The sequence below is a fragment of the Coptis chinensis genome, chromosome 2 (assembly GCF_015680905.1).
Source record: "Coptis chinensis isolate HL-2020 chromosome 2, ASM1568090v1, whole genome shotgun sequence".
NCBI classification, from domain to species: domain Eukaryota; kingdom Viridiplantae; phylum Streptophyta; class Magnoliopsida; order Ranunculales; family Ranunculaceae; genus Coptis; species Coptis chinensis.
The window spans coordinates 108,418,157-108,433,357 of record NC_141457.1 but is presented as its reverse complement, the minus strand read 5'-3'; the positions used below and the strand labels follow the sequence as shown (position 1 = coordinate 108,433,357).

The following is a 15,201-nucleotide window of genomic DNA, read 5'->3' as shown; positions in this document are numbered from 1 at the left end:
CCAACAACGCGCCACAAGACAGATCGTATCATCACGCGAACTACATCAGGCAGTGACACATACTCCCTATCCATAAGCAATCATGACTGACGGAGTACTTGCACTAATCCCCGATCGACTATCGGCCATCGACACGGCCGCAAGTTACTTGCTCGATCGCTCACTCCTCATCATCACAGAGACCTATGTAGATATTTTCACATGCTCCCATGATCCACACCCCACGTTGGTGATATCCTCTACGTGGAGGGTGAGGATACACCAATCTCTATAAATACCACTCCTATGAACTACGCCAGACTGGGATTCTACTCGAGCCCAAATTTCGTGAAGAGCAAGATCGAGGTTCGGCTTCCAAAAGTTTAACTTCGGTCTCACCCATCTATTCATATCAGTCCCCAGAGACTGTTTGTAGAGGAATAACACATCACACCTTTACAACTGGCATCGGTAATTCCAAGTTTCCAACACACAAACACTGGCGCGAATCCATCACTCAATTCACTCTACCAAACCAAAACAAAGAGTAGGTTTTTTCTAAAGAATTATTTAGGTTTTGGTCCTAATATTTATTATAGGGTATTTAGGTTTTAGTCTTAAAATTATCGATTATTAGGTTTTAGTCCTATTTTCATCTATTGATCTTGAGTCTTTACAGTTGGCTGTGGTCAAACTATTTTCTAATAATATATTTTTTTATTTTTTTTGCAAATAGCCAAAACTACTCTTGAAGCATGCTTGGCATGTGACAAAGAGCGATTGTTTGAACACCACGTGTCGTACTATGAGGGATGAAATTATATATGTCATTCGATCATTTCTTATTTGCATCTCGAGGAAATAGGTGAGATAGTGAGGGAAAAATCTTCGCAATACAGCCCATGAGGCAAAGGGCGATAAAGAATAAGAGACTGAATCGTCAATCAAAGAAGCCGAATGTGGTGACTTGAATCGCCCTCAAAATACTCTTCTGAATCAACAAAACATTACACCCCGTCGCCTTAATCTTCTTAATCATCCCCAAAATATAATTCCTTTCCTCCTTCAAAATCCTATCCATTTTGTGATAATCCCAAAACCACAATACTCTATTCAATATCGGTCTTCGGTATGGCTAAATCTGAAACTGAATCACAGCAATCTTAGCATTCTCAACACGAGTCGGCCCACCAGCAGAATGACTAACTTTCTTATAAAAAACCAACCCTTTAACCAACTCCGTATCGTCAACAGTCCTACCCAGTTTCTTAACAATCTTAACATCTCTCAAATCGACTAAATCAACTTTCACATTATCCACCACAGATAAAACGACATCGACAGCTAACGGAGCAAGTAAAGTTGATCGAATATTGACTAACAACTTTACTATTCAAACTAGTACTAGCACTCTTAACTAACGAATCACGATCCGACAACTCAATAGATACATCCATAGCAGTTAACTAGCTTTATGTATAGTAATGTATCAGAAATAACTGTTGGATGAATCCCATTGTTTAATAAAACTAAACAAGATTTAAGTAAAGCACCAACTATATAACAACTGTAGTGGAGGACTTCAACATCTTGAGATTTCGATAATTCGATAAACATTTTCGCTGCGGGTTGGAGGACTTCCATTTTATTTAATATTGTCGCACCGTCGTTGGTTATTATTACTTCACCTGATGCGGTGGATATCATTTTGTCCATTCCTTTGGGACCCAGACACGTGGTGTTCCAACAATCCAATATAAAGTCACATGCCAAGCACGCTCAAGGATAGTTTGGCCATTTGCAAAAAAATCAAAAAATATATTATTAGAAAATAGTTTGACCACAGTCAATTGCAATGACTCAAGGTCAATAGATGGAAATAGGACTAAAACCTAATAATCGATAATTTTAGAACTAAAACCTAAATACCCCATAATAAAGTAGGACCAAAGCCTAAATAACCCTTTTCCAAAACTCGAATTCTAAACACTTTTGAGTTATGACAAAGTTTTCCACAGTTTTTCAGTAAAAAACTAACTAACACCTTTAACAAGTAGATAAACTTCATAGTTCATACTGTCTCAAGTGCAATTGTTGTCATTCCAGAACAAGTACATCAGATTCAAACAACTTCAATCTTCCACCATGACTTCAATCTTTCTGAACTTTTGACTTGGGGTTTCGTTCCTACTACCTAAATTTTTCCATTGGTGAATATTTCGTACACGAGAAGGTGCAATGACGGTGAATTGGGCAAATTGTGAATAAAGATTTTTAAGTTTTTGGGGATATTATATTTGGGTATATGTCATTGACATGGTTTTCATTATGGAATTGCACGGTCATTCGGTTTCAACGTTCGCATGGAACCAAGGTATCCCATGTTGGGGAAAACGATACCAATCGATCCTTAGTAAGATAGTTTGCACGTGACAATCTACTACTCCAATTTAAAAATCTAAACTTTCACCACAACCAACAACCACAATCTAAGCTATGAAATTAACTATCACAAACAAGCAATAACAATATAAAGTAACTAGCTTACCACAATGAGACACAAGATGTAACGTGGTTCGACTAATGATATCAACTTCCACAAGAGCAAATCCTTTTATAAGTATGGGAATGAATATTACAATCACTCCTCTTAAGTCTTTCCAAACTTACTAGATCTCTCTTCACTAATCTCTCTCCTTACAAACTTTATCTATTTGCAAGGGTTTTCTCTCAATTTTGGTTGCACTCAAAATTGGTTTCTCTCAAAGACTTATCTTACTCAAAACCTAACTTTGGTTTTATAGTAATATGAAATTTCGGTGTAAAAACAAAATCTCGATTTATTGGAGAAAAATTGAAACTTGGTATGTATAGGCTAGGGGGCGCGCCCTTTGGGACATGCATAGGAGGGCGCGTGATAACCGTAAAAAACACAACTAGATCTCTCTAATTTATTCTTACGTTATCAATTACTTATTTCCTACTCTCACATATATATTAATGAAATATATAGAGTACGGAATCGTTCCACTCTTAACTCTCTAGACTTAAACGAATTCAACTAATCAAATACAAGAAAACAGTGGTGAGAGCAATATTTATGGATGTGAATTTATACTATGAAACTAAATATATAAATTTAATTTATACTGATTTAACTAAAGCAATTGAATATGACTTGAATAAAATATGGAAAAGAATAGAAAGAGATTGAAATCCACTTTAATTAATACTTAACATGCTAGCATAGAGTTGTTGCAAAACCCTAATATTTACGTTTAAACACAAGGTTCAAATATAAAGGTTAGGCCTTTAATGGTCCCTAATCAATTATGGTATCTTTAGTTATAACTAATTAGCATAAGAGAAAGTTTGTTTTCCATTCTCATGGCAAAACTCATTATTATCTAGGTTAGATTAAACTATTTTTATTTCTAAGTCAAGAAAAACCTAAACTTGAAATTTAACCCCCTCTAATGGAGGTTTAGCTTTGATTCATAGGATTATCATGAATAAAAGAATGAGAAGAAGACATAATAGAAAGAGAAGTAATTGAATTGAATAATAATAATAACTTGAAGGTATTTTAATGGAGGTTTTATGGAGGCTACAATTATAAACCATAATTACATAAATTATATTAAACTAAAGAAAGGGGAGCTAGGAGAGGAGAGCTCTAAATTATTCTAACTAATAGGAGAGAGGGAGTTTTGCCTTAATCCTCTTTATATAGGAGAGAGTTAGGTTACAATTTCGTACATGAGCTTTGGAGCTGTGTTTTGGGCCACTAAATCAAGCCCAAAACCTAATTACTTAAGTTCCAAAAATAGTTTATTTGCTGAAATTTACTATAACATCATTTTTGTCCACTTTCACTATTTTGATTGGGTTAAGGCTTGGACTATTAGAAAGCTCTTTCCGAGCTGGTCATTTTGACATATTATAAGCCCAATTCGAGGAGTAAGTCCAAAGATATGGTCTGCTGAAGTTCTGTTGACTTTTTATTTTTTTTTCTACTCGCGTTGACTTTGACTTTTCAGCTTTGATTAGGCTTTAAAAATATTTTTTCTCCTTGAAACTTGGGCTTTAATCATATAACTTCTCTAGCAAATAATTGATTCTTTTCTCTTGCAAAAGTTATGTATTTCTTCACATAATTGATTCCAATACCTGAAATACACAAAAACACATAAATATTACTAACTCTTGTTTATTATAAACATAATTGGCATAGATGTAATACTATTAGGAGGTTAAAACTACAGTTTTGGGCTCTTATCAGCGCGTGCGCCTTCTTCTTGACCAACTTCTAGTAACTTTGCTTCGTGAAAAAAAGAGAAAAAAAACTAACTTATTTTCTTAGGCAAGGGGGTGTGCGCCCCTTAGGATAGACATATGAGGGCGCACACGCCCTTTCTTCTCTTCAAATGAACAGTACCAAAAATGACCCAAAAACATGTGGTCGATGCCATCCCACCATTCCAGCATATGGTAAGGGACCCCAACAATCTCTCCCTCTCGAACCATGAAAGGGATACTCCACTCCCGAATCAACATGAGGAGTGTGCTACCATTCCGGTAGTAGCACAAAAAACATCAAACTTGCCTTTCGGCAAAACTTTGGTCATCATATCCGACCCGTTCTCATCAGTATGGATCTTCTCAATGCATAATCGCTTCTCTTTGAAAACTTCTCTAATCCAATGATAACGCACATGTATGTGTTTGGATCTAGAATGAAAAGTCGGATTCTTGCTCAAATGGATGGCACTCTGACTGTCACAAAGAACTACAAACTACTTCTGCTTTAGCCCTAGCTAGTTCATTAAAGAACCTCTTCATCCATAACAACTATTTGCAACACTCAGTGGCTACAATATACTCAGATTCTGTAGTAGAGAGGGCAACACACTTTTGCAACTTCGATTGCCAAAAAATAGAAAAAACAGCTCCCCCTACAAAAGTAAACAAATAACCGGAAGTGGCCTTCACTGAGTCAACATCACCTGCAATGTCTGTATCTATGTAGCTTTCAAGTAAGGTTTTACTCTTACCAAAACACAAACACGCCTTGGAAGTGGCCTTGAGATATCTCAATACCCACTTAACACCTTCCCAATGCACTTTACCCGGATTTGACAGAAATTGGCTGACAACACCAATGGTGAAAGCAATATCCGGTCTTGTGCACATCATTGTATACATCAAGCTGCCCACTACAGATGCATAAGGAATCTTTTACATTTCTTTCTTCTCATGCTCACCCTTCGGACACATATCTTTGGTCATGCAAAATTGGTCACCAAGCGGACAATTGACTGACTTCGCTTGATCCATGTTGAATCTCTTCAACACCTTCTCAATATAGCTTTCTTGAGAAAACCACAATTTCTCACTCTTTCTGTCCCGAGTGATCTACATCCCAAGTATATGCTTTGCTTGACCCAAATCCTTTATCTCAAAGGACTTACTCAAGTCTTTCTTTAGCTTGGATATCTTATTGATGTTTTGGCCAACTATCAACATATCATCCACATACAACAAGAGCACTATAAAATCCAAATCTGAAAACTTTTGAACAAACACACAGTGATCGAACGCAGACTTTGTGTAGCTTTGTTTCACCATAAAAACTTGATAAGAGCCCAAAACTGTAGTTTTAAACCCTTTAACAATAATACTTTTAGACCAATTATGCGAGTAATAAATAAGAGTTAATGCTGATTACGTGTTTTTATGTATTTCAGGCATTGGAGTCATTTATGTGTAGAAATGCGTCTCTTTTGCGAGATAAAGAAGCAAAGGTTGGTTTCTAAGAAGTTCTTTGATTAAAGGCCAAGATTCAAGGAGAAAAAGCCTTTTTAAAGCCCGGTCAAAGTTGAAAAGTCAAAGTCAACGCGGGCAGAAATATTGCACAAAAGTCAGCTGAACTTCCGAAGGCCGTATCTTTGGACTCAGACCTCGGAATTGGGCCTACCTTACATCAAAACGACCGGATCGGAAATATCTTTCTAATGATTCAAGACTTGACCCAATCAGAAGAGCAGAAGTTGACGAAAAGGCTATTGAAGTCATTTCTAGCTGAAAACCCCTTTGTGGACTGAAGTAATCAGGTTTTGGGCTTGATTTTCCGGCCCAAAACATGACTCCTCAGCCCATGCACGAATTTGTGGATTTTGTCTCCTCCATATCAAGAGACAAAAGCTTAGCTCTTAAGTTACTGAGTTTTTACTTAGTTTTACTTAGTCCAGATCCAATAGTTAGTTTTAGATCTAGTTAATTAGCTTCAAATTAGTGTTTAGAACAAGATTTAGTTTTTAGAATCAATAATTAGTTTGTATTTCAAGTTTTAGTTTCTAATTCAATAATTGATTCATAGATTTAGTTTGTCTTAAATTGATAATTAGTTAATTCAATTCAATTCAAGTTATTTTAATCAAGTTTAGTTTAATTTAATCATGTCTTATTATTATTGTTTATTAATAATGAACCCAATGAAATTAGGCTAAAACTTTCATCAGAGGAGGTTAAAGAAGCCATGTGAGGATGATTGCTTGTTAGATTAGTTGTTATTTAGAATAGAATTTCAAGTTCATTATTATAAAAGTTTAGAGATAAACCTCATAATGATGAACTAGAGTTTAGAGCCACCATCAAAGAGATTTGTGGTGGAGTTAAACTCTTATGCTAGTGGAACCTTGATTCGAGAGGACTTGGTATTCACTAGGAATCAATATTCGATTCGATGACTAACTAATAGCCAATCGAATTGCATGGTGGAATTTACCCCCTCTATGTTTTTCCAATTCATTAAATTCACCTTTTAATTGCTTAGTTAAATTAGTTTAATTTATAATTAGTTTTAATTTAAATAAATCACAACACTACTCTCATTGTTCTCACCATTGTTTCTTTGTGTTTGATTAATTGAATTCGTTGAAGTCTAGAGAGTTAAGAGTGGAACGATTCCGTACTCTATATATTGCATAAATCTATATAGAGAGTAGAAAAAATAATTGATATCATAAGAATAAAGTTAAATTAATCTAGTTGAGTTTTTATAGGCTATCAGGACTCAAACTTTATATACCACTGTCTCGGTGCCTGCTTCAAACCATACATACAAATGCTTTCTTAGCTTGCATACCAAATGTTTCTTGCCTTTGACCTCAAAACCTTCTGTCTAGTCCATGTAGACATCTTCCTCAAGATCTCAATGAATAAAAGCTGTCTTGACATCTAGTTGCTCAATCTCTAGGTTCATACTTGCGGCCAAACATAATACCACCTTGATAAAAGTCATCTTAACTACATGAGAGAAAATTTCATCAAAGTCAATACATTTCTTTTGATCGAATCCCTTCACAACAAGACAAGCTTTGTGCCTTGGATGTGGATTATTCTATTCATGCTTGACTTTGAAGATCCACTTATTCTTGAGAACTTTTTTTCCTTTCGATCTCTCAACTAAGTCATAAGTGTGATTCTTATGCAAAGAACCCATTAGTCAAGCATAAAAGCGAAAGGTGAACGGAACCTCATGAAAACTTCACCTTGTCTTGCCATAATTCTTTACCTACTCTATCCGGCCCTCAAAATGTCACGGTTGTAGGGTGCAAAGAACTAATAATGAAAAAAAGACCGGCTACCGAGCCACCAGGGTCAACCATTGCTCTCTTGCAAATGGGAATGATTTTAAGATAAAGGCATCAGTGTAGTCAAGGCACACCTTTGTGCCTCGCCTTGACCAAGGTATGGGAGCTAACATAAGGTGTGTGCCTTTTTGCGCCTTTTCATAATGCGCGCACCTTATCAACATTTACAGTTTTTTCATTTTTTTTACAAATTTTGTTATATGTGACACATTTACGCTCGATCAAATTGTTGTATGGTACAAAAATTGTACAAAATTAATAAGTTTCATCTTAGAGTACACTTTAAGTTTTTATTTTGACTAGGTTTTGTTAAGTTGTATGGATTGAGAGAAGACACAAAGGTGGATTGAATAAAGTTTTACGGGGATTCCAAAATTCGAATTATGTGTTCTATTTCGTGAAGAACTCATTTGGCTCAATTCAATTGGTTCATTCTTTTAGTTTATTGAAGTTGAGCTAAATTATAACTTCAGAGGAGGCAGCAAAGCGCAAATGAACAACTCAAAGCACGGCACCAAGCTCCACCGAAAAAAGAGACTATCGGCTCCACAAAATAGTATGAAAAAAAAAAGGTGGCACCAACAACTTTTTTTAACCGCTCCACTATAAGGACTCGCACCCCCCAATTATTTTAGCAAACTTCCACTACCGCACCCCCAAAATTTTCACAACTATAGTGAGAATATAACCAACAAAAAAAAAAATAGTATGAAAAAAAAAACTAATAAAAAACATTCCAATAAACCAACGTTTTTTTTTAACTTCTTTTTTTGCCCTTACAAAATTATCATTTATCATTTATTTTGAGTTCAAAATTATTAAAAAGAGACAAATGTGTCTTTGAATGTTTGATGGGTTAATGACGAATAACCAAAGGCCCAAAGCCCAACCGGTCAGTTTGTATAATTCTAATCACCCATAACAAACTCGTAAGCTCTCCCTCTTTTCTTTCACTCTCAAGCGTTATACCTCAACCCAAAAAAACAAAAACAAAAAACAATTCAAAAAGGACTTGCGGCATAACTTATTGCACGTTTGTCCTAATTATTTGTAAAACTCGTTATCATTATTAATAAAATTTTTATTTACAATTTTTTTTTTTTTTTTTTACTTTCAATGTTAATTTTTTATAGTTTTTTCCATATTATAGTAGGGTTATATAGGCTTATAAAATTATAGAAAGTTAATAATTTGTTGAATTGTTGTAGACTTGTGGACTAGATTATGTCGATATATATAGACATAGTAGTATCAATTAATGACTTAAGTACTTAAGTAGTTAACTTCATCAGTCCATATTAAATTCTTAGTAGTCAACCCACTATAGTTTTGTGAATTGAAATAAATGCATAATTTTGTTAATCTTTATTGTTTAGACCTTCTTTGTTGATCATAATTTAAAACAAATTTAATTATGTCAATGGGTGAATTTTTTAAAATAATTAGGGATATAACTCCTTTATATGAACCAATTAGGATTTACCCTCCACTATATTGAAAATTAGGGTCCCCTAAATTACATAGCACATCCAAGTCAACTTGAGTTGATTGTTAACCTTGTGGTCAAGTGACACAAAATGACATCATTGCCCTTTGCAACTCTAGTTTCAAACTATGAATTCGTCTAATGTATTTAAAATAAGGGTCGCGGTATTGATACCCCATAAAATGGAATTGGCACCCCTTTGACCAATTTAAAAGTACTAGCACTCCTCCATTAATAACATAAAAAACACTCACGACAAAAAATTACCTCGATATCGCACAATCCACGACATCGGGTTGCTGCGAGATTCTATATTCTCCGGAAGGTGGTTGCCGTGGGTTCTTTTTTCTTTTCATTTTTTTTTAAGAGCCACCATAAAAAAAAGTTAGTTGTTGCGAGATGGTTGCGTTCACTAAAATGGAGTTTTTGCTTGTGTTAATTATCAAAACTCTTCTTCATTAATTTAATCACAAAATTTTCTTATAATATATGAAAATATTTGTCGCGAGATAGCAAAATTATGCCTCGATTGTACATTTTTTTTGTCATGATTTTGGTGTTATTTTTGGAGTGTATAAAGAAACTTTAAAGAATAAAATGAGGTATCCATATGTCGTGTGTGTTCAATACGTAAAATTTGAAGTGAAAAAAAAAACAAAAAACACAAAAAAAATATTCCATGGAAACTGTCTGCCGTAGGATATGGGATCTTACGGCAACCCGATACCGTAGATTGTATAATCTCGCGGCAACTGCCTATCGTGGGATATGGGATCTCGTGGCAATCCGATGTCGTAGAACTATAGGCATGTGGAATGTAAAAAGACATAAAAAATAACCATTATTGTTTTACTTTTTACCAAATAGGTGCCAATCACATAAAGTAAGGTGTCAATACGGCGCACCTAAAATAATTAGCAATGTCGAATTTTCGATGTCTTCGTTCGCATAACTTAAAGCTCGGAAGTCCATGGGATTATGGTGACCCCAATAGGGACAATTAAAGCTGGCCTGTATTATAATTTATATGCCATGATTAAACATTTAAACCTCCATTTGACTCCTAATTATTTGTCTATTTGGATTAGATGTACGGCAATGATAATGGATTAGTACTAGACTGCTACAGTAGTAGAGTACTAATATACAATAGAGGGTCCTATTGCTCTGCTGGATGCACGTACGCGAAACATTAAACATGCCAGTGGAGCAAATCTTGTACTCACCACTCTAATGATTTGCAAGATTTCACTTGCAATAATATCTCTAACTCGGTATGGACTAAATACAATGCGTTTCCTAATTAGTTCGATTTAATTTTAGATTTTCCTGATATTTTGTGACTTTGTGTCACCTATGGGCCTATGTTTCTCAATTATTATTCTTGTCAAGAACTTAATATAAACAGCACCAGCTGCTTTGAGATAACTTCAATCTCTTTTCCCTACTCGACTTGATCATATTTGATCAGTGCAAACTGCGAAATCATTACCTCTAAAGCATAACAAAATGGTCGCCTCACCTATAATGGCTAAATATGGTTACCATGTTCGTTCGACAAGCTTGCCATCTGCTTCACATCCTCTTACTGCTAGGGTAGAGGAGGAGTTGAACAAATTGAGGGGTTGGATGATGGACTCAAAACCATCCTTACTGAACACCACAATGGTTTTACAAGACGGGTTCGGTGGTCTTATACGGTTGTTTGAGAGGGTCGAGGATTTGCTTCAATTGTCACACACCCAACAACTCCTACTCCAGCATCGAAATGAGAAATGTGTGGACAAGGTGTTGGATGAATCTCTTAGACTAGTGGATGTGTGTGGTACCGCCAAAGATGCTTTGTTGCGGATGAAGGAACATGTCCAACAGACTCAATCAGGTCTTCGGCGAAGAAGAAGTGAATTCGACTTAACAAATGAAGTTGACACCTATCAGTTCTCGAGAAGAAAAGTAAACAAGGCGATCCTTAAAAGCATTGGAGAGCTGAAAAAGATGGAAAGTAAACATCCCTCCTCTCTCTTGGAAAAAGACCAAGACCTTGTGGCCCTGGTGACAGTTTTAAGGGAAGTGGAGGCTACAACTCTATTTGTATGCGAGTCTTTGTTATCCTTCTTATTGGGATCAAGAACACTGCAAAAGCGAAGGGGTTGGTCTTTGGTTTCCAAATTGATGCACAGGAAAATAATTACATGTGAGGAGCAACACGAGGATGTCAATCAAGTTGAAATGGTACACACTGCAATATTGGCCCTCAAAAATCACAAGTGCCATGAAGTCAAAATTCCCCAAAATGCACAGATACAATTAGAGGCACTAGAGGCAAGCATTGGAAACCTTGAGGTGGAACTCGAGTGCATCTTCAAAAAATTAATCAAAACAAGAGTAGCTCTTCTAAACATATTCAGCAGTTAGGACGTCCTTGGATATTTCACTAGTACTAATTTACAATTTGTACAGGAACATATAGATTATTAGCAAACTCTTAATGAGCACTGATATATTCTTATGAACTTTATGTCGACCTTCTTTCTTTCTTAATTCGTTTGTTTTTCTTTTCCTAGCAATGATTTATTTTCACGCTTTACAATCCTTCCTTCTAGATCCAATCTTCAGATAAAAAAATTGATGTGATATCCGTATTTTGTGCCCACTTCCACCATATCAAAAACTCTGAATGATGGACACCTGACTGTCACGCTCTTGCGTAACTCCTACGTTACTATATAAATTATAAATAACAAAAAGACTTGAGATCTCTACAACCGGATACAGAGATCATCTCTGTAACCGTGTTATCTCGCCATTGATCCGAATCTGAAATATGTGTGTGCCTTGATACCTGTGTGTGCCAAAATACAAGATGTGTGTGTGTGCCGAAATACGAGATGTGTGTGTGGTACAGAGATCAATCTTATAGAGGAACCGGTCTCAACAAAAAAATTCCCTCGACTCTGTTTTCGCCCCAGAATATGCCGGAGCTGTTCATGACAAGATTTTATCAATTTTTCTATTGTGATTGTCACCAGTATTGAAAATTCATTTTTGTAGTAGAAAGTATTTTTGAGAGTTTTGATGTACATTTTCACAGATTACAGCAGTACTAAGATAAAATGACAAGGATTTTTGTTAGGCTTAATAAGCTTTAAATCTTGTGTCAATCTTCAGATAAATTTTCTTGTGGATGTGGATCCATCCAGTGGAGAACTATGTGTCCTAGCCAGCGCGTTGGTACTGATGCATAGCAAATATAGATATAGCTATCATCGTATTTATTTAAGGGTTAACTAGTATTACTCCCACACACGGTTGGATTGAGCATTAAATTTCAAGTTAATTCAAAATTACACAAATACTCTCATTATTTTCAAAAAACAAATGTTCAATTTTAATTAGGTGGAGGGCAATTATGTCATTTTCAACTATTTGATTTAAAAGTTAACAGTCAAACCAAATTGAACTTGTGTTTAGAGAGAGACCCTAATTTCCCATCTCGTGGGGAGAAATCCTAATTGGCCCACATACTAATTAGCCTTTATTTAATAAAACTTGTCTCAAGCTCATTGTGCAGTTGTTTAAATTTGTAGGGACCTTTGTTATAAGGTCTATTTGCAACTTTAATCTGTGTATTAGTAGAAAAACAAATTGCTTGATGAAGATTTCATGCTGATCATATATAATCAAAACTGAATTCAAGGCTGTTAAGATTCTGATTGTTCCCTAACATATGTACCATTAGATCTGCAATTCTAATTTATTGAAATTGTGGGTATATGTTAGTCTCCTCTTTCTTACTAAATTTTACTTTTTCAGTCAGAGCTTGTTTTCCAATTTCCGGATGCATGTTCAACTCACCCAACATGTGCTGCTTATCTAGATGGTCAAGAAACCAGGTAACTTGCCACCTGTGTATCTTCATTGTTTGCCATTATACACCTCTGATAAAATGGAAATATTGAACAGTTGAGCTAAATGCATATCGAGTTATTACGATAACATTATGACACAAAGGACAAAAATTAATTAAAAAAAAACATGAAAATGAGCACAGTACTTGTTTTATGTCAATATTTATATGAGTTTCGATTGTGAAGTTAACTGTATTATATACTACTGCAGAAGCAGTCAGAGCTAATGTACATTGATCTAAACTCTATAGCTAAAAACATGGACATTTTCGTCGATAAAATATGTGGATGCCATTTGGAAACAAGACTCAAGGGTGTAAGTTGTTTCTACAGGGTGATTTGTCAATTAGTGACTCAGGATGTTTAGGAGGGAGACTCTTGTTTTTATTAGGCTCTTGTAAATTTTCTCCAATTTATCCTCGAGGCCCTGGATACTCAACTCCATTGCTCTCAACTGCTTCTGAACATTTTCGACATTCTTGACTTTGATGCCTTTGCTCAACTTCTTGCTTATGAGGGTGAAGAGTGCAACATCTAGTTTCTCCAGTTTGAAGATATCAGCTTCTTCCACTTGGCATTCTACAAGTTTGGTGTGCATCAATTTGGAAACCAATGACCAACCATTTCTTTTTGGTTGTGTTCTTGAAAAAGGTGTGGAGGATAGGAGAGATTTGAACATGGAGAGAGTGATCGACTCCACTTCTCTTACAACGCTAAGGAGGTATACATGATTTCTGTCCTCTGAGAGTGACGAACTGGCATGCTTGCTTTGCAATTTTTTTAAATCTGCAGCGCATTTCTGGATTACTTGATTCATCTTCTTTCTAGTGATCCTATGTACTTGAACAGTTGAACTTCAGTTACAAGACCAATTTCATCTTTTCTACGGAGGGATGACTGAAGATCGCGTACACATTCTTTCGTTTGCGAGAAAGCATCCCTTGCTGTGTTGCATATCTCCAGCAGTCTTAGAGACCCATCCACTACCTCATTTATGCATGTGTTTGATCTTTCACTAGAAATTTTTTGTTGGGCAAGTGATGACTGAAGTAGATGCTCCATAGAATCATACAAGGTACTAAGGCCACTCAAGTTGTGGCATGTTAATGAGAATGACGAACTAGTGGCCCCTGAGGATTTCAGTCGACACAACTGCTCCTCAACGTCAAGAGTGAGAGGATGAGATCTCGAAGGTATGTTTTGACGTTCAAAGGGGAGGAAGCCATTTTTCTTTTTGAAGGCAAAGAAGGTATTAGCACCAAGTCTACTACATGTTACCTTAGACATATATATAGGGAAATTAGGGAAGGCATCTGGAATCTCATCTTCAACTTGGTTAGGTCATCTAGCTGTTTCAATTTAGACTTAACAGTATATTAGGCAATGTTTACGAACACTCTTATCATAACTAGATTTTTGGACCCGTTCAACGAACGGGGACCGTTTTTATATAATTTTTTTCATTTGTTTTATTATGTATAAAAAATCTTACTTCCAAACTATATTGAAACTCGGAAAGTAAATTAATTGATTGAAGTTCCCAGCGCCAATAATTTGTTAGACTAAATGGGGGTTTTTATTTTTTTTTATCAATAGGCCTTATAGTGTATTAAGATATCCAAATTTTGGGCTGTCTTTTAATTTTCATTTTTTTAATGGGTTTTATGATAAATGTTGGCTTAATTCTTAGCCCATTTGTATACTTAATTAGCATGTGGTCTCACTTTCACCACTTGTATCTCTAATTTCCACACGTGTATTCTCACTCTTATTTTTTTAAGAAAACAAATGGGTTAACCTATAGGGCAGGGAATCGGGTCAGGTTTGACCCGAACCCGACCCGACCCGAACTCGAATAATTCGGGTTTAGATCAATTTTTATATCCGTTTATTTATTCGGGTCGGGGTCGGGTCTGTCGGATTCGGATTCAGGTTCGGATATATTTTTTGGGCTTTTTTTGAATTTTTAGTGTTATCCGATCGGATTAGTCGGATATAATCGGGTTCGAGTCGGGTTCGAATATTAAATTTCGGATATAATCAGGTTCGGGTTCGGATTCGGATATTATGAAACTATTCGGATTCGGATTCGGATATAGCCATATTTGACCCGAACCCGACCCGATCCCTGCCCTATTAACCTATCTCTCGAGTATCTATCTTCAGTTGACTT

General features: G+C 35.7%; 1 protein-coding gene and 2 pseudogenes across 1 annotated transcript; 1 reads left to right on the top strand and 2 right to left on the bottom strand.

Annotated features, from left to right (window-relative positions):
- Positions 1–919: 919 nt before the first annotated feature.
- Positions 920–2,054, bottom strand: LOC147520332 (T-complex protein 1 subunit delta pseudogene; annotated as a pseudogene).
- Positions 2,055–10,469: 8,415 nt separating this feature from the next.
- On the top strand, positions 10,470–11,648 carry LOC147520331 (uncharacterized). Its single transcript, XM_086591872.1, has one exon. The coding sequence runs from the start codon at positions 10,630–10,632 to the stop codon at positions 11,533–11,535; it is 906 nt and encodes a 301-aa protein (XP_086447998.1). The 5' UTR covers positions 10,470–10,629; the 3' UTR covers positions 11,536–11,648.
- A 1,558-nt stretch (positions 11,649–13,206) lies between these two features.
- On the bottom strand, positions 13,207–14,416 carry LOC147520330 (uncharacterized; annotated as a pseudogene).
- Between the last annotated feature and the right edge of the window lie 785 nt (positions 14,417–15,201).

What these genes read in the sequence shown, in the direction of transcription:
- LOC147520331 (XM_086591872.1), top strand. Translation starts at nt 10,630, where the DNA reads ATGGTCGCCTCACCTATAATGGCTAAATATGGTTACCATGTTCGTTCG.